This window comes from Panthera leo, chromosome D1, assembly GCF_018350215.1.
Source record: "Panthera leo isolate Ple1 chromosome D1, P.leo_Ple1_pat1.1, whole genome shotgun sequence".
NCBI lineage: Eukaryota > Metazoa > Chordata > Mammalia > Carnivora > Felidae > Panthera > Panthera leo.
Window position 1 is genome coordinate 73,552,425 of NC_056688.1, and position 23,404 is coordinate 73,575,828.

At 51.8% G+C, this 23,404-nt stretch overlaps 1 protein-coding gene across 2 annotated transcripts in view; it reads right to left on the reverse strand.

Annotated features, from left to right (window-relative positions):
• Positions 1-4,712: 4,712 nt before the first annotated feature.
• The window catches only part of USH1C (USH1 protein network component harmonin), a 47,247-nt gene continuing 28,555 nt past the window's right edge, over positions 4,713-23,404 (reverse strand). Inside the window, exons 15-25 of one of the 2 annotated variants that reach the window (XM_042906086.1) lie at positions 23,165-23,370; positions 21,711-21,827; positions 20,697-21,179; positions 16,821-16,940; positions 15,689-15,739; positions 12,924-12,965; positions 12,318-12,371; positions 11,891-11,990; positions 8,717-8,823; positions 7,382-7,437; positions 4,713-5,162 (exon numbers count right to left, since the gene is read on the reverse strand). In XM_042906086.1, coding sequence (XP_042762020.1) covers positions 5,150-5,162; positions 7,382-7,437; positions 8,717-8,823; positions 11,891-11,990; positions 12,318-12,371; positions 12,924-12,965; positions 15,689-15,739; positions 16,821-16,940; positions 20,697-21,179; positions 21,711-21,827; positions 23,165-23,370 — 1,349 coding nt within the window. In that variant the 3' untranslated portion in view covers positions 4,713-5,149. The remainder of the gene's footprint in view (positions 5,163-7,381; positions 7,438-8,716; positions 8,824-11,890; positions 11,991-12,317; positions 12,372-12,923; positions 12,966-15,688; positions 15,740-16,820; positions 16,941-20,696; positions 21,180-21,710; positions 21,828-23,164; positions 23,371-23,404) is intronic. The other variant, XM_042906085.1, reaches the window with a different exon arrangement.

Here is a 23,404-nt window from a genome sequence, read left to right on the forward strand (position 1 = left end):
GGTGGACATGTGACTCAGGCCTGGCCAATTAGGGAAGAAGGCCTTACCACCAAGTCAAGCTAACCAGAATGAGACCTCAGGATTGAGTGGAGACTATTAGCTAAATGTGCTTTTTCCACTGAGGTTGTACCAGCCATAGAATATGTTTTGAATGCTGGGGGCCATCTTGACATCACATGGGAAGAGGTCATCTGAGAATGAAGCAAACCAGAGGAGGGTAGAGACAAGGAATGGTATGATGGGTAATTTTATGAGTCAACTTGGCTAGGTCACAGCACCCAGACATTTGGTCAGATATATCTGGATGTTGCTGTATGGGAATTTTTTAGATGAAATTAACATTTAAATTGTGGATTTTGGGGTGCTTGGGTGGCTCAGTCAAACACCCAACTCTGGACTTCTGCTCAGGTCATGATCTCACAATTCGTGAGATCGAGCCCCATGTCAGGCTTAGCGCTGACAGCTCTGAGCCTGCTTGGAATTCTCTTTTTTCCTCTCGCTGTGCCCCTCCCCCCTCTCAAAATAAATAAGTAAACTTAAATTCGTAGATTTTGTGTAAAGAAGATTATCCTCCATAATGTGGGTGGGCCTCATCTAATCAGTTGAAAACCTTAATAGAAAAAAGACTGATATCCCCTAAGGAAGAGGGAATTCTGCCTTCAGACTGCCTTGGGACTTGAGCTGCACCATCAACTCCTCCCTGGGTCTCCAGCCTACTGGCCTACCCTGCAGATTTTGGACTTGCCAAGCCCCACAATTGTGTGCACCAATTCCTTAAAATCTCTCTCTCATGTGTCTCATGTGTGTGTGTGTTTCTCTGAAGATCCCAGACAATTTCAGATGGTCCAACAGATTCCTGATGTCACTGCTTTAACACTTGATCCAGCCAGACATGACATCAAATACTCTTAGATTTTTCACTGATGTGATCATCTTGAATTGGATTTCTGTCACAACCCAAACGGTCCATCTCAGGAGGAAGGAGGAGCTCACCCTGACTGAGCTCTTATTCGATGCCAGGCCCAGTGTTCCCCTTTTACAATTGACCTGGGCTTTGGAGGATGCATAGAAGTTCACCTGGGCACGAGGAGGACAAGGTAGAGTGAACATGTGCAGAGACGCAGAGAAGTGATAGAACATGACCTGCCCTGGAAACCAGAGTGCAGTGAAAGAAGCAAGTAGCAAACGACCAGAGTGGAAAAGTTGTCAGGTAATGTAAGACTTTGAATGCCAGGCAGAGGGGTGTGACCTTGTCCTGAGGACAGCATGGACAGCCGTGGAGAGTTTGAAGGAGAGCCAGGTTTTGGCGGGTTCATTCTGCAGTGTGAAGGACACCACGAAGCAGAGAGAAGATAGAAGCATAGAGGAATTATTTTCTGACTGGAGTTTTCCCTAATCCTCCCCAAACCACATTCTGTGTGTGGTTTCTTTCTCATCAGGTAGTATAGCATGATGGTTAATGATACGGACTTCTGGAGCCTAGTCTGCATCCTGGCTCTGCCACTTACTGTCTATTTAACCTCAAACATGTAACTTAAGTATTGCTGCCTCAGTATCCTCAGTGAAGAGAACATCACGGTCTGTCTACCTCTTAGTAATGTCTTACAATGATTAAACATCACTATACCCTTAGTGCTTGACACATAGTAAACACCTAAAAGTTAGTAGCAATCTTACTTCTACCGAGGCCTGTGGGTAGGTCCGTAGGCTGCAAATCCTAGGTCCCATGAGGACAGTTATGGCAGGCTCTCTGGCCCTCTGCCCTCTGCCTTTGCCAGCCCCACCTGACTTTCCCAGGGGGTCATTCCTGCTGCCTCCCGTTCTCACAGAGGCATGGCCAGCCCGGGCCCCAGGGAGCTGGGAAGAGTCATAGAAGGGACAGGAGGAGAAAAGGGCTTTCAACCCTGGAAACAGATTCTTATCCACATCTCAGCCTGGGGAATTAGGCTGGAATGGGTGAAAACCAGCTTCCCAGCCCCGCACAGGCCCTAAAGGGGTGTGTTGGAAGCATAGAGGCTGTAAACTTGACCCTTTTACTTTGACTTCCAGATGCAGAGGTGAGAGGCTCAAAGCCGGCTTAGTATCCCCAGGGACTGGCTGTGGGAAGCAACTTCAATGAGATGGATAAAATGCTAAAAGTTCAGAGTCAAAAGGCATCCTTGAATTCCCAGCCTTTTTAGTTATTTTTCCCACTGGGCAGTGTAGTAGAAATGGCAGCTGTGCCACCAACTTAGGTCGACCCTGGATAAGTCTTCCCCTCCTTGGCCTCAATTTTCCCAAATACCCAATGATGCGGGTTAGATTCAAAGGTGGCAAATGGGGTTCCCCTTGTGGGCCACCTTTGATCAGTGATTAGTGGCTGCCTGGCCAGAGCCCCGGGACAGAAGTAGCAATGTAGGCCATGCACACGTCCTGGGCCTGGATGGGTTTGTCTGGACACTGACGCGGAATCTCATGTCTGGCCCAGTCCCCTTGGTGGACTCTAGCTTCACCGGAGCTCCTCATGGCCCCCACAGAAGGTCGGGAGCTGCTTTAGGGCCCCACCTCGATACACTTCCTCTGGACCTTCCCACTTCTTACCTGGTTAATGCCACTGTCTGCTGGGGAGAGCTGAGTACTTTGGGTTTAACATGGAACCACTTTCCAATGCATAAGAATTGATTTGCTTGATGATAATGAAGATGGAGTCAGGCCTCGTAAAAAAAGGAAGCTGAAGCTCGTTGTAGCCCACACACCCTCCCTGCTCTAAACAAACCTATGGCTTAGGGCTTGGATCACCCAAGTCCCCGGCCTCCCTTCGTTGTCTCTTCCCACCCTGTGCAGTGGCATACCTTCCTACCCTGCTTCTCTCACCAGGGGCTCAAAGCCCTCTTTATTGTGTCACTCATCAAGTCCTGATAAGCGCTGATAAACTCATTCACTCTAAGGTGCCAGTAACTAAGAATAGTGGGAGATGAATTTGAGATCCCAGGCATCAACAAGCTAAAGGTTTCTACAGCAGTATTTGCGGGTCACAAGAGGAAGTAATCATCACTGAACAGCAAAACGCGATTTGTTCTTCACGTGTGGAGAGAATTGTTCTGCCAACAATCTAGAACTTGATATGTTCCAGTGAGGGTTGCCCGGCCCCATACAACATATAGTGGAGAAAGGTACGGTCCCTTGAGTAAGAGTGCCGGGGTTTGGAATGCCATCTCCACTACCTCCTCCCATGTGACCTAACAAAAGTCACTTAACCTCTTTGTCCCTCAGTCTTCTCTTAATAAAATGGAGTTGGTGACAACAGTGGTATCTACCTCATAGAGTTAAGGGGAGCAGATGAACTTAGTGCTTAGAACAGTACGTGACATACAGTCAATGCCATCTAAGCGTTGGCTGTTATCTCTAGGCTCCTCAGGGGGGGCTGTGGATCAATTCCAGTCATTGCAGTTTGAGATGGCAGAGACCAGGGTCGGGCCCAGGCCCAGCACGCAGTAGATGTCAGCAGAGATGAACTCCCTCCTTTTACCTTCGTCTTGGAATTGTCTCCAGAGCCAGGTTGGAGGCCAGATAAGAAAAAACGGAGAATTCCTCAGTGTGATTGCTGTCTCTGGAAACCAGCTATTAGGAGCTCATTGTGGCCTTGTCTCCACTAAGATCAAAAAGGCCAGCAGTTTCTCTCTCTCTCTTTTTCTCTCTGCCCCTTCCATTGAACATGACTCGCTACACATAGTCCCTGCTGCCTCAGCAGTCATGCTGGGTGGGTCACGACCCACTCCCTGCCCAACCTCAGCTGATTGGAACTAGGATTGGTCCCTGGCCCCAGGGTCACCCACTCAGGTAAGCCGGCCCAATAAGATTCTGCCTGGGGAATCTGGAATTGGGAAATGGAGATTAGGGTGGGGGAGGGGGGGCCGATGTGGCTTGGTGGAGCTACAGCTAAAAGGTGGAAGATGATGATGGCCAAGCTCAAGCTGAGCTCTGAGGACATAGGGGAAGTGGCGGCAGAGACAGGAGGCCTCAATGGAGAAAGCTGCTGCTCCGAAACACCTTGAATCAGAACCACCTTCCATTTCCAATTCTCAGGAGACCTGGGGACACCATGTCTCCTGGTCGTGGAGTACCCTGGTGACCTCTCTCTTCCCTGGAGCTAGTCCGAGAGCATCCCTGGGCCCTGTAACCAGGGGGGCCTCGACTTACCCCCTGCCAACCCCGTGGAGTTATACCCTCCTGCCTCAAGCCCTTGCCTCCTTCCATGATTTTCCACTGGATGGAATTTCATGGACAGAATAGGCCCCCTGCCCCTGCCTCCCTCCCTAGCATCCTGTCTTAGTGACTTCAGGAGAAGCAGCTGTGGTCATGCTGTCCCTGAGTGAACCTGGGGCATCCCATACTTAAAGGTAATCCTCTGGGACTCCTGCCTACAACTATGCTTTCTGGAACTGAGCAAAGTCCCTATCTCGTGGCTTCATTTCCTGCCATCTTTCTCTGAGGAGACATAAAGCCCAGCCCAGCCCAGCCCAGCCCATCTCCTGCTGCTCCAGCCCCCCTTCCTCAAAGCCAGCCACTGGCCATTTGATCATGTCCTTATGTCAGACCCAGATTCCAGAGCTGGGTCCTGTCTCCTACTCTTGAATAAGGGCCAAGACCTTACGTTTTGTTTGTTTTTGTACTTTTTTTTTCAACTTGAGAGTTTTGAATCTGCTGCCCCAATCCACACTCACTTCTGGAAGCTGGAAAATAAAACAGTTTATTTTGTTAATGAGTTCAGAGGAAGATTTGTGGCAGCAATTAGCAGAAGTAAGAGGAGAGGGAGGGGAAAGAAACCCAGGAGTCAGGGCCTGTTCAAATTCAAGGGGGTAGTCTCCCAGGGATGGGAGAAACCAAATTCACAGGGCTGGAAGCAAGAAATGAGAGTCTGGATCCCAGGGGCCCTCTTCAGAACAGCTTCTTCCTCCCTCCATGGTGGGCATCAGAGTGGCCTGCAGGGTTCCTTACGGAGCCCTACTTTAGGGCCAGTGGGAGTCTGAAATCCCTGGGTGCTGGCTGCAGGTTTCCAGGGTGCCTGCAGGCTGGCATCTCTCAAGGCTGGTTCCAGGCTTTGTGTTCAGGAGGGTGAGTCCAGAGCTCGCTGGCTTCAAGGGGTGAATTTGGTTTCTCCTTCTGGACTTCAGAAGAAGGTCCTGTGGGGAAGAAGAAGCAGACCAGGCGGATGCAGGCCTTGTGGGTGCACACGCAGCCCAGGGCAGGGCCTGACAACAGGCAGCACACGGCAGGCCCCACACAGCTCCACAGACGCTATAGCCACAGCACACGAGGCCAGGGAGAGGTCAGAAGGGATATGTGGGATGAGACAGGAGGGGACCAGAAGGCAGTGTGGGGTCCCTTACAAAGAGCACATGATAAGTGGCAGAAAACATAGGGCCACTGAGGCCATCCCAGAAGGCAGGGCAGAGCAGGCCCACTGTCTTGGGAGCGTGAGGTCCTCGTGTTTTGAGAAACTTGTAACAGAAAAGTCAACAAGTCCAGGCCTCAGTCTGCCCCATATGCTGCCAGCTGCGGGCCTTAGGCCACACCAAACACCAGTTTCATGGCCACCTGCCAGCTCTGTCCATGAGCACAGCTCTGTCACAGAGTGGGAAGCCCATCCCCAAACTGGGCTCCACAGTGTTCCACAGAGGACACTGTCAAGGGAGCTGGAGCCAAGGGAGAGAGAAGCCACAGGGGACAGTTTGGTCCAAGCAGGGCTCAGGCCATGACAAGTCACAACAGGACATGAACAGCTCAGATAGGCCAACCCTGGTTCTTTGGACCAGCCTTAATTGCCTCCTAATTGCCCTGGCTCTGCCCAAGCATGGGGCCTGGTAGAGCAGGGGCTCCCAGAGGGTGGTGTTCCCAGGGAAGGGAGGCACATTTCGCTGAGGACACCTCTGGGGGGATATCCAGGCTGCACTTCCTCTGGGCTCACCCAGCCCATCAGGCACTGTCTGTGCCCAGTAGAGAATGGTGCTCACTGCCCCATCCTACTTGCATGGGTTCTGCATAGCACCCGTGGCTGTTCTCAAGGGCTCTGGTGAGTGGTATACCCAGGTCCCGAGTGTGCTACAAACTGGGCTCTGCTTGGCTCCCCCGTGGGAGTGGGAGGGTCTTTGAGGTGGACAAAATTCCAGGGTGGCCCCCAGCAGGTCGGGATGGCACTTCAGGGATGGAGCCTTGTACAGCCCTCCAGATGCCAGTCCAAAGAACCTGCCAGCACCGGCAGCAGATGGCCCCTGCATGCAGCATGGACAGACAGGGCCCTGTAGCCCGCCTGCCTATTCACCGTGGGGGGCTGCCAGGCTCCAGCTGCAGGAGGAACCTGTGTCTATGCACGGGAGCACGGTCTTCAAGGAACTTTCGGACCGGCTGGGGGCTTTCGGCTGCAGAGGAGGTAAGAGAAGAGCTACATACGCAGAGCAGAGCAGGAAACACAAAACGTGGCTTGGTTATTTTCAGGCAGAGCTCCAGCAGACCTCTCTCTTCACTTAGCAACCATCTTGGGTCCTGCCTAGGCTCTGGGTCCAGAATTGTTACAGGACCTTGATTTCTCCAAGACGTACCCAGAACTCAGCCGGTGCAGGGCGGAGGAAGCAAACAGGCACAACCAAGACAGGCAAGCAGTGAGATGAGGAATAAGTGTATGGGTGGGCGGGGTGCAGGGGTGGGGGGAGGAAGGTGATGAGGATGGACGTCAGACACCAAAGAGGCAGAGAGACAGACAGACAGCGAGGGGAAATGGATACACAGTGAAAGAGAGGAGAGCACAGATTCAGGTCAGGAACAGAGGAAGCAAGAAAAGGACAGGGTAAGAGAGAAGGGACATATACATCGAGAGACAGACATACAGAGAATCATAGAGCAGGATGGAGACTGGCCTAAGGCTCCCTGAAGATCCTGCAGGATGGGGCCAAAGCCTGTGGTCCTGTGGTCCTCAGCATGAGGAAATGCAGTTACGTATCCAGGAAGAACTACCAGATAGTAAAGGACACAGAAATGTGGAAACTAGCTGATGATGGTGCAGGGGATGAAGTGCTGAGTGGGGAATCAGAAATGCTGAGGCTGTCCCAGCTTCATCATTCACTTGGCCTGAGATCTTGACCAGCTCTGGGCCTCAGTTTTCCATATGTCAAGAAGAATTTGGACAAGACAGTCGTGGCGGCAGCACTGACAACGCTTGGGGACAGTGACTTCATTCTAGGCTTTCTCTAACCTGGGAGTTTTTAGGATCGATTACTCCTAGAAGCTGTGTGCTTGGACCAATCCTTCAGGCTAGAGGAAGGCTGGGGGCAGACTAGGAGAAGATAGCCAAGATTCTGGAGGAGGAGAAAGAGAAAGCAGAGGGCCAGGGGCCGCATACACTTACAGCTCGTCATCATATTCCTTGGGGGGACAGACGGCAACAACAAGGTCGATCCAGTCCTGTGGGGAGAAGCCCTGTGACTCTGGGGCATGCTCAGGGATTGATGGCATGTCTTCCCTTGACACTCCATTCCCATTCCTGGTGGCTCAAGATCAGCTGGCTGGGGCCTTCTTCCCATGGGGAAGCTTCCAATCTCTGGGACTTCACAACCATAGAGCGCAAGGTTTATGAGCCCTTGAATGACACTAAGTTCCCAAATGCTGATCTGTGGTCAGAGCCAGGCAGCAATGTGAGAATCTACCTGGGGGATTTCTTAAAACTCTAGACTCATAGACATGCCCCTGGAAATCTGGGGAAGGTCCTGAGAAATAGTATTTTTAACAATCTCCCTAGATCAATCTGATGCACATCCAATCAGGGAACTTCAGGCCTAGCTTTCTGACTCTAACACTTGAATCCCCTCAATGGCATCACTGCCATCCTTGGTTTAGCCATCATTGTGCACCCTCGGCTTGGGTGTATCCAATAAAAAGCAAGTGAAGTATCACTGGGCCCCTCCACCATGCCATATAGCTCCTACCAGTGAACTGAAAGTTCTCCCCAGGACCTCTCCCCATCCAATCCAGTTCTGCCCTTAAGAAACACAAAGGACTCTTCTGCTCCCTCTACCCTAATGTAGCCCTTCAGATAATCAAAGACAGTCATCATGTTACCCGTGAATCTTCTCTTCTCCATATCCCTTCATGTGGGTCCCAGGCCCATCTGGTCAGCTTCCTCGGCACTGAACTTAATACCTCAGGCTCGGCTGCCTGCATACAGTTGCACAGGTTGTGCATTGCACAACGTGAGAGGGCACCATCCACACTGTAGTCTGTAGGAGGGCACCCCCTCGGATTGTGCAGTGCACAGCCAGGAAAACCTTATGTGGTGGCCTTGACCCAGGTGGCTGTCTAATGAGCACAGAACAGACTACCACCAGACCCTCCTCCATTTTGGGCCCTCTACTTCTTTTAATGCTTTCTAGTAGCCCCAAGCACCTTTGATTCCTGATCAGTGTGCACTTAGAGAAGGCCGTGCCACACCAGGTCTTCTGGAGTCTGTATTTGTGCCACCTGCTTTTTGGACTCAAGGCCAAGAACTGACATTTATTTTTCTGAATCCCATCTTGTCATATTGAGACCATTGGCTGGATGTGTTATATGGGTGTCACCCAAGAATTTCCGGGACCCTGGACACCCACCCTGGGATGGGGCATCCTGACTATAAGGCCTGGATGCAGAGGTCAGGGTTTGAGGCAGGCAGGCAGGGGAGGCAGACATGGAGGGGGTTTGCTCTTACCCCCTGACTCCAGGCCTTCTGCAGGGTGGCCTCTGCCTCAGCCAGGGTGTAGTCCGTCACAATCTTGCCATTGATTGCCATGACCTCATCCCCTTTCACAATGCCACCTGCAGGAAAATGAGGCTTATTGGTCAACTGGCCTGTACATGACATGTACCTGTCCCAGGGCTTGGCAAAGGTGAGGGGCAGGGGGTCACTGTAGGGCCATAGAAGGAACCTCACTCCTCAATTCTGAGATGGGCTCAGAAGGCATGGGGGGAACAATCCACTAGGTTACTCAAAGGGCACTTCCTACCCACCCTGTCCCCACTCCCTCACCCCAGCTCAGTAGAATCAGGACACCGGTGATGAACCATCACCACCCCAGCCTTTGCTCAGGCCTCTACTATTGCGGAGGGAGGCAGACCTGTGTTACCCATGAAGTCATCTGAAACATGAACTAGTTCTGTGAGCTGTCCCTGTCTGTGCTTCAGCCCTCTCGGTCTGCATCAGGCCCCTGAGAGGGCTGAGCTCCTTCCTGCCTCAGAGCCTTCACATGCTGTTCCACCTGGGACAGTTGCCCCTTCTCTCCCTTCTCTTCTAGTGCTGAGATAAAATGTCTCCTTCTCAGAGAAGACTGGCTCTGACCTGCACACAATCTCGAGCAGGTCTTTCCTATTGTTCTCTCATAGCATCCCAGTCTTTTCCTGCAGAGCATTTTCACAATTTATAATCATATATCTGTCTGTTGATTGATGGTCCCTCCCACCAGACTGTCTGCTCCATGAGGGCAGGGACGGTCTCTTTCGTTGGCTACCGTACCCCTAGCACTTACCATAATACCTAGCATACAAATAAGAATTCACTATATTTCTTGAATAAATGAATGATGTTAAAGGTTTTCCAGGATAAGATGACCTATGGTCTAATAAGTTTGGGAAAAGCTGAGTTATAAGCTAAGCAGAGTTACTCACTGCAGGACTTGTCAGAGCCTTGCACATGCTACTATGTATTGTGGCTCTCCAAGAAGTGGGTAGATTGTGCATGGTTTCTCATACATCTTCAACCTCAGAACCTTAAAAAAATTTTTTTCAAGGGATTTCTCTCAGTTCTGGTGTCCACGGAACATTCTCTGGATTATGTTGAAATAGATCACCCAGAAGCCTTGCAGGCCTGAGGCCACAGGAATGTGGTGTGTGTTACTGAACACTGTGGTGTGGCAGTGGCTTAAAACACACAGGCTCCTGGAGAAACTTCCAGCAGCTGCTGGCAAGTCCAAAGCAGTGTGGGACCAGACTATAGACTGCAGTTTCCTCTGGCCAGTGAGTCTGGGGAGAGGTGACTTTTTCCTTTTGTACAAACCCAAGATGGAGCCTCAGGAGCAATAAGGCAGTGGTTGGGCTGGAGCTTTGTAAGGAAGGGAGGGACCCGGGAAAGTCATCCATTTTTTCTGGTCCTTTTCCCCTGCCAGACACAGTAGACAGGTGTCTTTCCTAGCCCAGGCAGCAACTCTTCACTCACCTGGTACTGAGATGTGTCAAATGGGCTAGGAGGGCAGCAGTGGGCCATGGCAGCTGCCTAGCTGAGCAGGCCCTGCTCCACAGCTGAAATGAAGGCTCAGAGTATGGCTGTGAGAGGCCTGAGGTCATCAGGGGGCCATAGGTGGGAACTGGATTCCCCTTTGTAACCAACAGAAGCCTGGCTGCCAGCAGCCTGGTGACTGTCCTATCACTCTGTCACCTGCCCATGTCGTCACCTGCCCTTCATTCCACCATCTGCAGCCTAGCACATCCCAGGAGGGATCTGACCATGGGATTCCTGCTCTGGCCTGGAAAGGTGAGGGGCCCGAGGCTTCTCCTTCAAGGCCACCGATTCCTTCAAAAAAGAGTACTGAAAACGCTCTTGGACTTGGAAGAAGGAATCACTGGGGCGCCTAGGTGGCTCAGTCGGTTAAAAAAACATCCGACTTCAGCTCAGGTCATGATCTCACAATTCGTGAGTTCGAGCCCTGTGTCGGGCTCTGTGCTGACAGCTCAGAGCCTAGAGCCTGCTTCGGATTCTGTGTCTTTCTCTCTCTCTGCCCCTCCCCTGCTCATGCTGGGTCTCTCAAAAGTAAATAAATGTTAAAAAAAATTAGGAAAAAAAAAGAAATCACTAATGATGAGTTTCAGACCCTGACAGGTGAGTGGCTTTAAGGCAAGAAAAAGCAAAATGACAAAACTGCTTGGGTTCAAGTCCTGCCTCCACCACTTGCCAGCCATGGGTCCTTGAACAAGCATTTAACCTTTCTGTGCCTCGGTTCCCTAAGCTGTAAGATGAAAGTAATGACAGTACCTACTTTCGGTGTTGTCATAAGGATTAATGAGTTAATACACGTGAACACTTCAGACAGCATAGGTGCAGGTACGTAGAATGGCATCCGGTGCATGGTGAGTTCTTGACAGATGTTGGCCCTTATTTTTTTTAAATGTTTTTATTTATTTTTGAAGGAGAGAGAGACCGAGCGTGAGCAGGGGAGGAGCAGAGAGAGAGGGAGACATAGAAATTGAAGCAGGCTCCAGGCTCCGAGCTGTCAGCGCAGAGCCCGACGCGGGGCTCGAACTCACAAACTGTGAGATCATGACCTGAGCCGAAGTCGGACGCTTAGCCGACTGAGCCACCCAGGCGCCCCGGTTGGCCCTTATTTTTAAAAGAACAGGGAAGGTTTTGATGGTTTCTTTCTCGCCGTTACATGTGCTGTCCCCTCTTCCTGGAAAGTTATTTCCCATCATCATAAGGCTAACACTGACTTATCTTTTAAGGCTCAGCTCAGGTATCATGCTTGTAGGGAGCCTTCCCTTGGTGGGTTAGGGGCCCCTCAGGATCCCACAACTTCCCTCCACGCCCCCACTCCTCTGTCAGCTCTTAGCATGCTGTTATTGCCAGAATGAGACAATTCCGAGCATGTTTTCACCACTAGATGGGGAGCCCCTGGAGGGCAGCGTGGAGTCTGGTTCACCGTATACCCGTAGCCCTGGTACTATCAAATGCCCACGGGCAACATGTGGGACTCAATGGATAGATGGACCCATTCAGATGGCGGGGAATTCTTGAGCAACTGTTGGCCCCCTCAAGTTGGCAGCTGTGTGCTTTCCTGGGGGGCCCTGTATACCACCACACCATCCCCAAACTGGGGCATAGCTGGTCCCCACTCACCATGCCGCTCAGCAGCTCCCCCCTCATACACAGCTGAGACGACCACCTTTCCGACCGGGGAGTCCACACCGCCTTCCAGGGCCAGATCTAAGGATCCCTCCTGGTTAGAGAAAAACAGGCCTCAGGGATCCACGCAGACAGCAGCCTGTGGGCACCTATGGGCTTCTTGACAGGGCTACAGAGAGGGCAAGAGAAGCCATGGGGCCAATGACAGTGCCATCAGGGAGAAAAGGGGGTAGGGACACTAAGTGGGACCTGGGTGTGTGGTCCCACCATTGGAGGGGACATTCCCAGGGGAGAAAGGAGAAGAAATGGGATCTGAGGAGTCGCTCAGGAGTCTCTTCAAGAGTAGAAGCAGGGGACCGAGATGGGAAGGCGCTGGGGCAGAGAAAGGTGGTGGCCGCCTGACTTCCACGTGCCCATGTACCTTCTTAATGCGCAGGAGGCGGACATCCTTCCCTATGATCTGCTCTGGGGTGAACTAGAGGGAACAGACAGTTGGAAGCTGTGAGTTTGCCTGGAGGGTAAGGGTAGGGCCCCACAGAGTACATGGACAAGGGGACCCTTCCCAGCCCCACACCCATCGGTCTTCAACTGGGGGTTCCCAGGCCTCATGGCGGCCACATGGATACACACACACACACACACACACACACACACACACACACACACACAGAGGTGGCCACACAGATCCCAGATCCATTCTTTGTGAGAATTCCGTGAGGGCTGGGTGAAGATGTGCCACCCAGCAAACCACGCAGCACCTGGTCATAGGGCTCAGCATGTGCGGTTATAACCCTCCTCGGCCCCAACCAGCCCTGGGGGTCACACCAGCCCTGTGGGTCACACCACAGTGCTGTTTTGAAAGGAGCCTTCACCCCCAAAGATCAGTTGGGGATCCTTGGGGCTCCTCACTTGCCCCACTTCATCCCCAGGACCCCCAGGGCTTAGAATGTACCATCACTGAACACACCATAATCCCCCACTCCTACTCCTGGGATTACTCCCCAAGGGAGGAGAGTTATCTTCTCACCATGGAGTAGGGGTCAAAGTCTTCCTCATATTTCCGGAAATCCTGGAAGCAAAGGGAGGGTGTCAGGGCCACAGAGCAGAGTTCCCTGAGGGTGCTGCGGGAAACAAGCTTAAGGCAGAGGGAAAGACAGGAATGGGTCAGAGGCAGGGGAGAGCGTGGGGGGCCAGATGTGGCCTGGATGCAGATGCAGGGAGGAGGCGGGAAACCCCAATAGCCAGAGCGCTTCTGCCTGGGGAGAAGCAGGAAGCTATGATAGCGTTTGAAGGAGCCCAGCCCTGGACCCCTGCACCATTCCAGTGGGGTGGGCGTCTGGAGCTGGCAGCGGCACCCACTGATGTTCAGGTGGTCTGAGCAGCCAGTGTCAGCCTTGCCAAAGGTATCATCTGCCCACAGCTTCAAGGCATTCAGGTCCTATCCGAGTTCCTCCGGGTGCCCGTGAGAGACCAGGTTCAGGTTCTGGGGATGAAGCCCAGCTTGTCTCCACCCAGTGCTCTGACCCCAAAGAAAGACAACACTGCGCAAGAGGCTGCTCTCCCTGGGGAATCTGGCCACAAGATGATTGGGGGGAGGGGAGAAAGGGATGTCAGGCTCCAGGAGGAACAGGGGTGTCTGCGCTTGCCCCATGCCCAGCACTGTTCTTTACGTAATGCTTATCTAGAATGTAAGAGTTCTCCCCAGAATCTTAGCCAGGGGAGGATGAAGGAGGAGACATAGCTCAGGAGCTCTGGCTTGGGGAGGGCTGTGGGAACAATGTCCCCAAGGGGTAGAAACAAGCTGGCAAGAAGGAAGATGGGGGGCAAAATCAGCACACACTGCCTTCCTAGGAATCACACGCAGAGAGTGGGAGCCCAGGGTCCACAGACTGAGGGTCCAGGTACGCCGAGTCCTAGAGCAGCAAAGCCACAGTTCATCCCCACGGGCAGGTGGGAGCAGAAGAGAGGCCCAGTGGCAGGGCCCACACAGGCCCTGCTAGACTACATGGAGCCACCCCCAGCACACAGTTCCTAGGCCACACCAAGCGTCCCCCCCAGGCCTGTGGCCAGCATCATGGAGAGGCCGCTGCCCTCTCTACGCCCAGCATGCAGCAAACAAGTTCTGGGCACAAGACGAGGAACAAGCATCAGCAGACAGGGAGGCCCAAACTCCCTGAGCATTAATCTGCCCTCCCTCCTCACGAGTCTTCATTGCTCAGGCTCAGCCCCCAAGAGCCTGGGAGTCTGGAGTCTGGCCCAGCTCGGAGGCCACTCCCAGGTCAGTCTGTGGGTGTCAGCAAACAGAGGAAGGGATGCAGCAAATCCAGGGGTGGGAGAGGTCACTAGGCAGGATATGGAGTCGATGCTCTTTCACTGAGGGCCCAGACCACTTCTAGCTATTTCTTCTGGAAAACTGGGCAGTGCTGGCTATGGGCTTCCCCTTCTCCCTCCCTGTGAGAATCTGCTCTCAGGATGGCCAGATGGCAAGCATTTGTGTCTTGAGTTCAGATCATAGACTTATAAGCCACTACAGCTGGTCAGCCCTTGAAGAGGGAGGGCAACCCTTCATCCAAGAGATGGAGAAACTGAGGTCCAGAAAACTGACATTTATGCCCCAGGTCATCCAGCCAGGGGGTAGTGGAGCAAGGGTTTGACGTCCAGTCTAGGTCCTTGGGCTTCTCACCATCCAGCCTCTCTCTCTTTGAGAGCTGTCTGTACCCTAAACAACAAGGCCTTTAAATATCTGTCTCATAATCACAGTGCTTCGAGAGGTAGGATGGTGTAGCAGGTAGGAGCCTGACTGTGGAGCCTGACCTCCTGGATGCAACTCCAGGGTCTGACAGCAGCTGTGCCATCATGGGCATGTTTCCTAACCTCTCTGTTTCAATTTCTCATCTACAAAATGGAGGTGATCATTGCACTTACCTCCTAGGGTTGCTCTAAAGATTAAACGAGTTCAGATACATAACGTATTTAGAAGCTGTGCTTGACACCTTGTTAGCTGTCGCCTGTCACTCCCCAGGCCTGGGCTGGGAGCAGCCTCCTTTGCAGACTCCCAAGTCTCACTGTGAAACTGACACCTCCCTCTTGTATTGCTCTGCCTGTAGTCAAATCAGACTGCGGTCTTGTGGCGGGTTATCGGTGAGGTTGGCTGCAAGGTCTTTCTCTGTCTTGGGATCTCTTTCACTGGTGGTGACACAGCCAATCCATTGGCTGGCTCTGTGAATATGAGCTTCCAGGAGGGGGGAAGATAAGTGGTTGCCTGATACCACTGCTCGGCTGGGGAAAAACATCCATATCCTTGTGCACAGGAACACTCCAGGCAGGTGGAGGATCTGGGCTACCACATCCTTCCTGACTGATCCAGTGCCACATACAGCTGTGATCTGCCTTGAGGGGACAAGACAGGGGAGGGACAGGGAGACACCTCAGGCCCCCCTTTCTTCTCTCCTAGGGCTGCAGCGAGGGCCCATCTTGGCCTCGGTGACCCTCTGAGGGTTCCCTCTGCCTGCTCTTCTTTGAACAAACAGTAGCAAAAGAGCAGAGCCCTCAAGGTCCTGCTGCTCTTAGCTTGGGGATGGGGTCTAATAAAGCCAGGGTCCCCTCCTGATAGGAGACTGTTCCCAACTCCTGGCTGCAGGCAACAGGAACATAGCTCTGGCCTGAGGCTCTGGCAGATGGTAGTTGGGGCTGCTTCAGAGCCAACTGGCACTCCCAGCAGCGAGAGAAGTCAGAGTGGGAGGGATGGGGGTGGCGGGGAGGACTACAGACACACGACAGGTATCGCTTTACTTGTCTGAATGCGGTCTGATAAACCACCATCCTCTTCAACATCTCCTGTGGCTGCCAGAAAAAAAAAAAATAGAAAGTTCCACACTGGACGTTACCAATAGGTCTCGTCTGCCCTCTGGTGCCAAACCCTGGGCCTGCCAGCCTGGGGCTGCCCTGCCAACCTCCCTCCCCAAATAGACACAGCCTGATTTATGTCAGGGGCCTGCCCGACGCCCCCAGACGCAGCAGCTGCCCAGTTCAAGTCAAGCAGACGCCACTGGTTGTCACCAGCCAGAGAATGCGACATGGATGCATCAGCAGGTTATCGCAGGGGCATGAACTTTGATCTTTGGGAAGCTGACAGGACAGCAAAAGCTCAAAATAAGTATCTGAGCTGTCCTGCCCTGACATTTGGATAGGGTTTCCTTGAAAGGGGAAGAAAAATTCTGGCATGACTGTCTTCTCACTGTGGGTGGGAGTCCAGTCTGTGCCTGGTAGCCCTGGGACATGAGGGTTCCACATGGGTCAGCCGTAGGTGACTGGGAGTGGGCAGACTCTATTGCCCCCACCCCTCAGGACCACGCCTCACACTCCCAGTCCAGTGAGGAGCGAGCGACGAGTTGGAGAAACTGAGTGGATCCACTTTGGCCAGTTTTCCACCTGAGGGCCTTCTGCACCATGCCACGCCAGGCTTTAGGGGCAGAGGCCTGGGCCAGTGGAATCACTGTAGGTTTGGCAAGATGGCAATGTAGGTAAGAGCTTGCGCTGTGGAGTCTAAAAGACTCTGGAGTAAGTAGTAAGATCTTGCTCTGCCTTGGGCAACCGACTTAACCCCTCTGTGCCTCAGTATCCTGACACACTGAATCCTGACACGCAGTAGGTTCACAGTAAGTCTGAGCTGTTGCCATTATCACTTCTAGATGGAGCTCCAGGCCGTCTGGTCAAGTGAGGAAGAAGAATTTCACTGGTCCTGTCAGCCCTGGCTTATACCCGTGTGGATTCACCTCTTGGCCAAGGAGAAGTCAGGAGCTGGCACTTAATGTGGGTTTGTATCCCACCTAACTCTCCCTCCAGAGGCAGCAGAACCCAGAGGAGACAGCTCTTGTCTCTGTCTCAGGAGATGCCCTGGAGAGGATCCAAGGAAGGGGCTTACCAGGACCTCGGATTTCACAGCTGGCCTGTAGATGAAGTTGGGCTCCTGGTGGACCATGACAGGTTTGGAGATGGTGGACACGCCAGGGCCTCGTGGAGGCTGTGGGCTTGGGCAAAATGTCTACAAGGGTTAGTTTAAGAGAAACCCATGTGAAGTCGTGGTGGGGGTGGCCCAGGTCAACCAGGGCACTTCAACACACATGCAAATTACGTCATGCACATGCCGAGCCCGCCTGGTTCATTCACGCCGTTGGAGGTGCTGAGGGTGTGATCTTCAGCAGAAAGACAAGTTCATTGGCCACAGCGCATTCTGAGGCCACAGAAACTACTGGGTGGCTCTAAGAAATCAGAGACTTGAGCCAGAGCCTAGTTACAGGGACGCCAGCAGCCACCGTCACTCAGAGGATACACTTTCAACGTTCTCTCTCAGTGGTCACGGATGCCATCCAGCCTCCTCTCTCCCTAAAGGCTATTTCTTCCGGCCACGGTTCCATCCCCTGGACCACACACAAAGCATCTGCTGTCCCTGGTGGGTGGGTACAGAGGCTCAAAGACTGACGGTGAAGACCAGTAAGAGTAGCATCCAGGAGAGCCGATGGCAACCTGTCTGCTTTGCTCTAACACACTCCATCACCTTGGACAAGACAAATCGATTCAGGTCACAGCTCTGCCCGTACTCTTCATGGGTCCCCGCTGACTACTGAGCTTCACCTGCAAGGTCCTTCATGAGTCTCTTCACCTTCCTTTGCAACCTCATCCTTCACCCCTCACCCTCCCGGCTCTGCCTCACTTTAGCCTCCAAAATGCCAGGCTTTCTTGCCCTGGTTTATGCATATGCTCTTTCCTCTCTCTGCTTTACCTGCCCAGGTGTTATCTTGGGTGTCACTGCCTTCATAAGGCACCCCTTGAGCTTTTCCTCTCCACCCCAGCTCATTACAGCACCTGTGTTCCCCCATCTCCCCCCAGGTAGCGTGGTAGTTTCCTGCTTACTTATATGTCCTCCTCACCAGATGGTCTCAGGCAGGGACTGGGCTGCCCATTTTGTGGTGGTTCTCCAGCGCCTGGCATAGTGTCTGGCATTTAGTAGGTGCTCACTGAATATGCTGAATGAATAAATGAAGGATTTAGTAGTATGCTGGGCACACAGAACAGTGCCTGGGCAGCAGACATGGCCCTGAAAACCTTCCTCTGGCAGCTGTGATGTGGCAGGCACGTGTGCCAAGCTGACACAAGTGTTTGTTTCCACCACCTGATGCCTGCTGGAGGCTGAGCTGACGGTGCAGATGCAGACACGTGATCACCCACGTCTCCTGTGGCAGCACAGATGACGACTCTCTCGGAGCATGCCATGAGGCAGGGGCAGCGGTACAAGGGCCAAAGTGCTGGCATGGGCAGGATGAAGCTCACCAAAACAGCAGCCCCCTGGCCTTCAAGTCAGGAATAGCCCTGGCTTTGATGTCATTTAAGACACAAGGGTCCAGGTTTCAGAGGCTCCTTGTGTCGAGGAATTTTTAACCTTTCCCTGTGCTCTGATGGGGAACTAACTGTGGGAACTTCGTGATTCTTGGAGGAATCCGAGAAAGCTGGATCCTGTTTTGAATCTTGCCTCCGACTCAAAAGTTTGCAGAGTTTACCTCCAATCTCGTGTTTGCAGCTACACCCAAATTTTCTTGTATCCTGATCTGTCACTGATCATAGTTAATGTCTACTGAGCACCTACCACGTGCCTGCCATTCTCCTAAGTATTAACTTTGAATGAGTTCATGTATTAATCCATTTGATCCTCATAACAGGTAGGTGCCATTAGCATTCCCATTTTAGGGACGAGGACACCCAGGCTCAGACAGATGAAGTAATGCATGACCAGAGTCACCAGCTAGTGGCAGAGTCAGGATTCAAACCCGGGGTGGTTCCTCCTTACCATCTTTACGTTCCCTGTACCTTCGATGCCCTTCCTCCCACCCTCCATGTATTGCCATCCTTCAAAGCTCAGCTCATTAAGCCCTTTACTTTGCAAAGGTGCCTTCAACCTTCTGTTAGAATGCATCCTTCCCAGAGCATAAGTCCTGCGTTGAGATCTGGTGTCTCAAACCTGATCTGGAAGTGTGCTTTCTGTTGGAAAACTTCACCTTCCCTGATAGTTTCATCATCATTCCTGCTCTGTTCTTTAAGTAGAGGGGCAGCTGGGCATGACATGTCTATTGGGTAAATACAGGACCTTTTCATTGGTGTTCCTTAGCTTTCTCTAAATTCGTACTCAAGGCCAGCTCAAAAACCAAAAATAAAAACCCTGTGAACACATGGAAAATGGTAACTGGTCCTGCCTCTTTTTATCTGTTTTGCTCATAAGCCATATTGGTCTGATTGATGGGAATATCTAACACCTGTGTCTGGCCCAAATAAAGGTAGCTGCCGACAAAAACAAAAACAAAAACAAAAACAAAAACAAAAACAAAACAAAAACCTGTGCCATTTTATAGCTGGCCAGACAGTGGCTCATCCTTCAGATGGCAAAGTCTTAGAGAGCACAGGTATGCCAATTTCCTCTGTGTCTCCTTCAGCCCTGCTCCCCTCTGCCCCTCACATAGAGACACAAAGCTTGTGCTCAATCCATGCTTGTAGAATCGAATCTGTTGAGGAAAAGCTGCTGCCCATCTTGATAGGGGGCACTCACAAGAAGGATATGGCCCTCTGTGCCAGGCTAACTCAGCCCCCAGTGAACCTGCTCCTGGCTGGGCTCTGGGACAAGACATCCCTGGAACAGATAGACTTCTCTCTGTCAGAACTGCAGGGCTCAGGACCCATCAGAGGTCCAGAGGGAGTCCCTCTGAGAGTCCCCTGCCAGAAGCTGCAGCCTTTTTGGCATCTGGCACTTTCTTCATTCCCACCTTCCTCCAAGCTTTCCCAAATGCTCTGAAAAGCTTATTCTGTTTTTCATGCTGGGACTCAAATCCATGCAGGGCAGGTTAATAAAAACCACTGATCAGGTACTACTGACTGTCCTCTCTCTAAGCTCCTACCCTTAGCTGATATGAGCCGCTTTACCTCTGATTCAAGCCTGGCCCCATGGCTACTAGAGCAGAGGAATATTTTGTTTGTCTCTCCATGGGATCAAACCTCCATATCTTCTTTGGGGATTACCTCTTCCAAAATAGTCTTTGGATTAAGAACAATTAATAAGAAATATGTCTTTTTGAGAAAGCTCACTGTTCAGCCTCCTGACATCCAAGAAAAAAAAATCCCTAGTCTGTATATAGTAAATCTGGAGATTTCTAGGAACTCTCTGTCTTCATTTTTTTTTTTTTCTGGAGCTGGAAGTTGGCCAGAAATTTCTGGGTATTATACTTCAAGCCAATGTAGTTGGCTAACTCCATAGAAAATGGCATTGTAATGTCCTAACACTGCACTGGACAGTGTTATCATTTCATTTACAAGATCTTAATACTGCTCTACTGCTTATCTTCCCCTCGTTTCCCCCTGTTAACCTGGGGATTCATTTCCCATATTCAAGATTTTCTGAGCTTATGTCAAAAAGTGACCGGCCGTGACTGAGCTCTGGCTATTCATTAACACAGTACTATATTGAACCTTACCAGCCCATACCAGCCAAGAGGAGCCAAGAGAAACCAACAGACATAGATACACTGTTGCTCATCACAAGTACCACAGGCAATTCACCATACTGTATGGTACTTCAACATTAGCAGAAACCAAACACATGCAGGATGACCACAACAGGCAGGTTGGGAGCTCATTCTTCAAAAATGGGGTGGGGTGATGTTTCTTCCCATCTCCGCTCACAAGAGCAGTGGAGGATGTGGGAAACAGCAGCCCAGCCACTCTTCCTGCCTCCCAGCATGCAGAACAGGCGCAGTACCTTTGGGGTGGGTGGGAAGCTCCGTTCAGGGACAGGGGAATTAGTGGGCTTCCCACTGTGGTTCTTTGCTTCCCAGTCCTCTGTTGGATTTCCTGTGTCCCCAGCACGGAAGGGGTGGTTGCCCAGTGCCTCTTCCAGTGCCGAGGGTAGCGGGCGGGTAGGAGTCAGGTCTTGGGTGGGGATAGATGGTGGGGGAGGGATGGGAATGGGGGGTGGAGTGCGTTGGACCCAGGGTGAAGAAGAGGCATTCACACGGCCTGATGAGGGAAGGACAGGGGGCGCGGGGATCTTGGGGGATGGGTTGGAGGGTGGGGGGTGGGGCATCACAGGCAAGGCCGAGGTAGTCTTGGGGGGATAGTAGAACATGTCCAAGGGGATGTCATCCAGGTCAGTGGTGTGGAGGTGCAGCCCGCCTGCGAAGCGTCTCAGGGGTGGGACCAGGGGAGACACAGAAGGCGGGGGAGGCGGGGGCCCCGTGGTCATCTGGGGGAGGGTTGCAAGGAAGTTCTGTAATTGTCTGACCAGTGCTCCACTTCATAAAACACTGAGTATAATGCTTTCCTGTTTCTCTTGCTGCTGGAAATCCATCACCCTCCAACCAGAATCATGGGGTTGTCGCTTCTCTGTCACCTGGGTGCTCAGGTGAGCCCAAACCAAGTGGCTAGGAAGGAGTGTCCAAATGTAGGACAGTCCCAAGTTATCTCATATGTGTGACAAGTAAGGTGCCCATACAGTTTATCATCTAACCTGGAACAACTCAATAGTGAAAGGGGCACCCTTGCTCCAGAACAACATGCCTGAGACATCTCAGATGGGTTAGGACTTGCTGGCCACTCAGGAGATAAGCCCAGAAATGTAGAGATGTCCCCCTCCTCAAGAGAGCAAGGCAGAGTGGGCTGGGAGGGGTGGCCCTGGACAGTGAACCTGATGTGGCCATCTTGCCTCCCACTGTCCCCAGACTGGGTCATTCTGAAGTCAGCAGGAGGGTCTATGTGGAAAGAAGGGCTCTGTTACCTCTGAAATCTCATTATCAGCAGAGGAAATCTGCTCAAGGCGTGTCTGACAGAGCCTTTCCACCCAATACTGAATCTTTTCCGATTCCTCAAGGTCTTCCCGCTCTGTCTCGGACACCTAGGACCCAAAGCCAGTGCAAAAAGGAGAGGCACACTTGAGTCACACGTGCGTGGCGCACTCAAATCAGCAGCATAGAAGCACTTCTTTAAAGAGTACTGTTGGGTGTGTCCACTATCCAGCAAAAGACCCTGGCTTATTCCATCTGGCCCCAGAAGAGGTGGAAATAGAAGGGAGAGGATGCTGGAGTGTGAAGCTAATGGCACTTAGCAAAATCAGAGGAGGGACTTGTGCTTTGTTTGGAATTAGTTGGGATAAGGCTCCCAGGGTCCCCATGAACTCTGGGATCTTGGGATTCTCTAAAAATGGCCCTTTTGTAGGCTCCTGGCACATGCCAAAATTTTAACTCTACTCTTTTTCCCCTTCCAGGCTACTTTGTTCCAGAAGAACAAGTTGGATTTTATTTTTAATTTTGTTGCTTACTTGCTCCTAATGCCAGACCTAATGCACTTCACATTTTCCAGCATTACTCTGATTTTGTAATCTAATCAGCTTGGCATTCTGATTCATTGAAGCATTAAAGAGAAGCCAAACCAATAACCTCTCCAATAGCTAGGGAGTTAAAGTCACCCAACTCATCTAGGAAATAGGAATTACTCATGTTGGACGACTGCTTTCGTCATATCTTGAGGGGGACAGCTTTAGATACATGTCCAGGTTGAAGAGATCTAGCTTAGGATACATCTTATGTTGATGGAAGCAGCCTGACTCACTGCCTGATCAATTGGGGAATAGCCTCAGACACCTCACCTGCACAACGGGGTTAGCCTCTGACCCATACTCTCAGAGCGAATGCAGGTGGGGGAAATTTGGTCTTGGACTCATAACCTGGGGAGAGAGGCTGGACAGACGCAGACCTGATGACAAGTGGGTGGAAGGCTAACTTCAGTTCTATAATTTAGGCAGAGGGGTTAGCCTTGGGGTCATACCCTGAGTGCAGAGAAAGACCTCATATTCATACATAGGGTGGACAGGTCTGGCCTTGGACTCATACTCTGGTGGGGCTGGGATGGAGGGGACAGACTCAAACCTCTAGCAAGGTATGTGAAGGGTGAACCTAAGTGTGACAATCTGGGCAGAGAGGCTAGCCTCAGACCCATACTTTAGCAAGGAGTCTAGTCTCCATGCCAAACATACACCTAAGCCAGAAGGTGGTCTCCATGACCCTGGGCAGGTGGGATGATCACACATTCTAGACTGAGCAGAAGGGCAGGGCTCACTCCATCCTTGGACTCCACTTGGGGAACACAACTCCAGCTGGTTCCCTGGGAGCATGGTGGGGAACAACCAAATTATGTTCTGGGGATGCTCACTTAGCCTGTGAGCCAGACACATACCTCCTGGGCCAGCCGGTTGATTTTCAGTTGTTTTTCCTTTTCCAGCATTTCCTCTTTCTCTTTGTAAAGCTTTTGCTCAAACTCTAGTTCCTTCTTATTCTTTCTCAACTCTTGCAGGCTGTCATACTTGGCTTTCTTCTTATCCTTTCCTTTCTGAGCAGATGTGGTATTGTTTACATGGCAAGGGTTAAAAAGCAGTGTAGACACTGGCACAGCACAGCAAACAGGGCACTCAGCCCA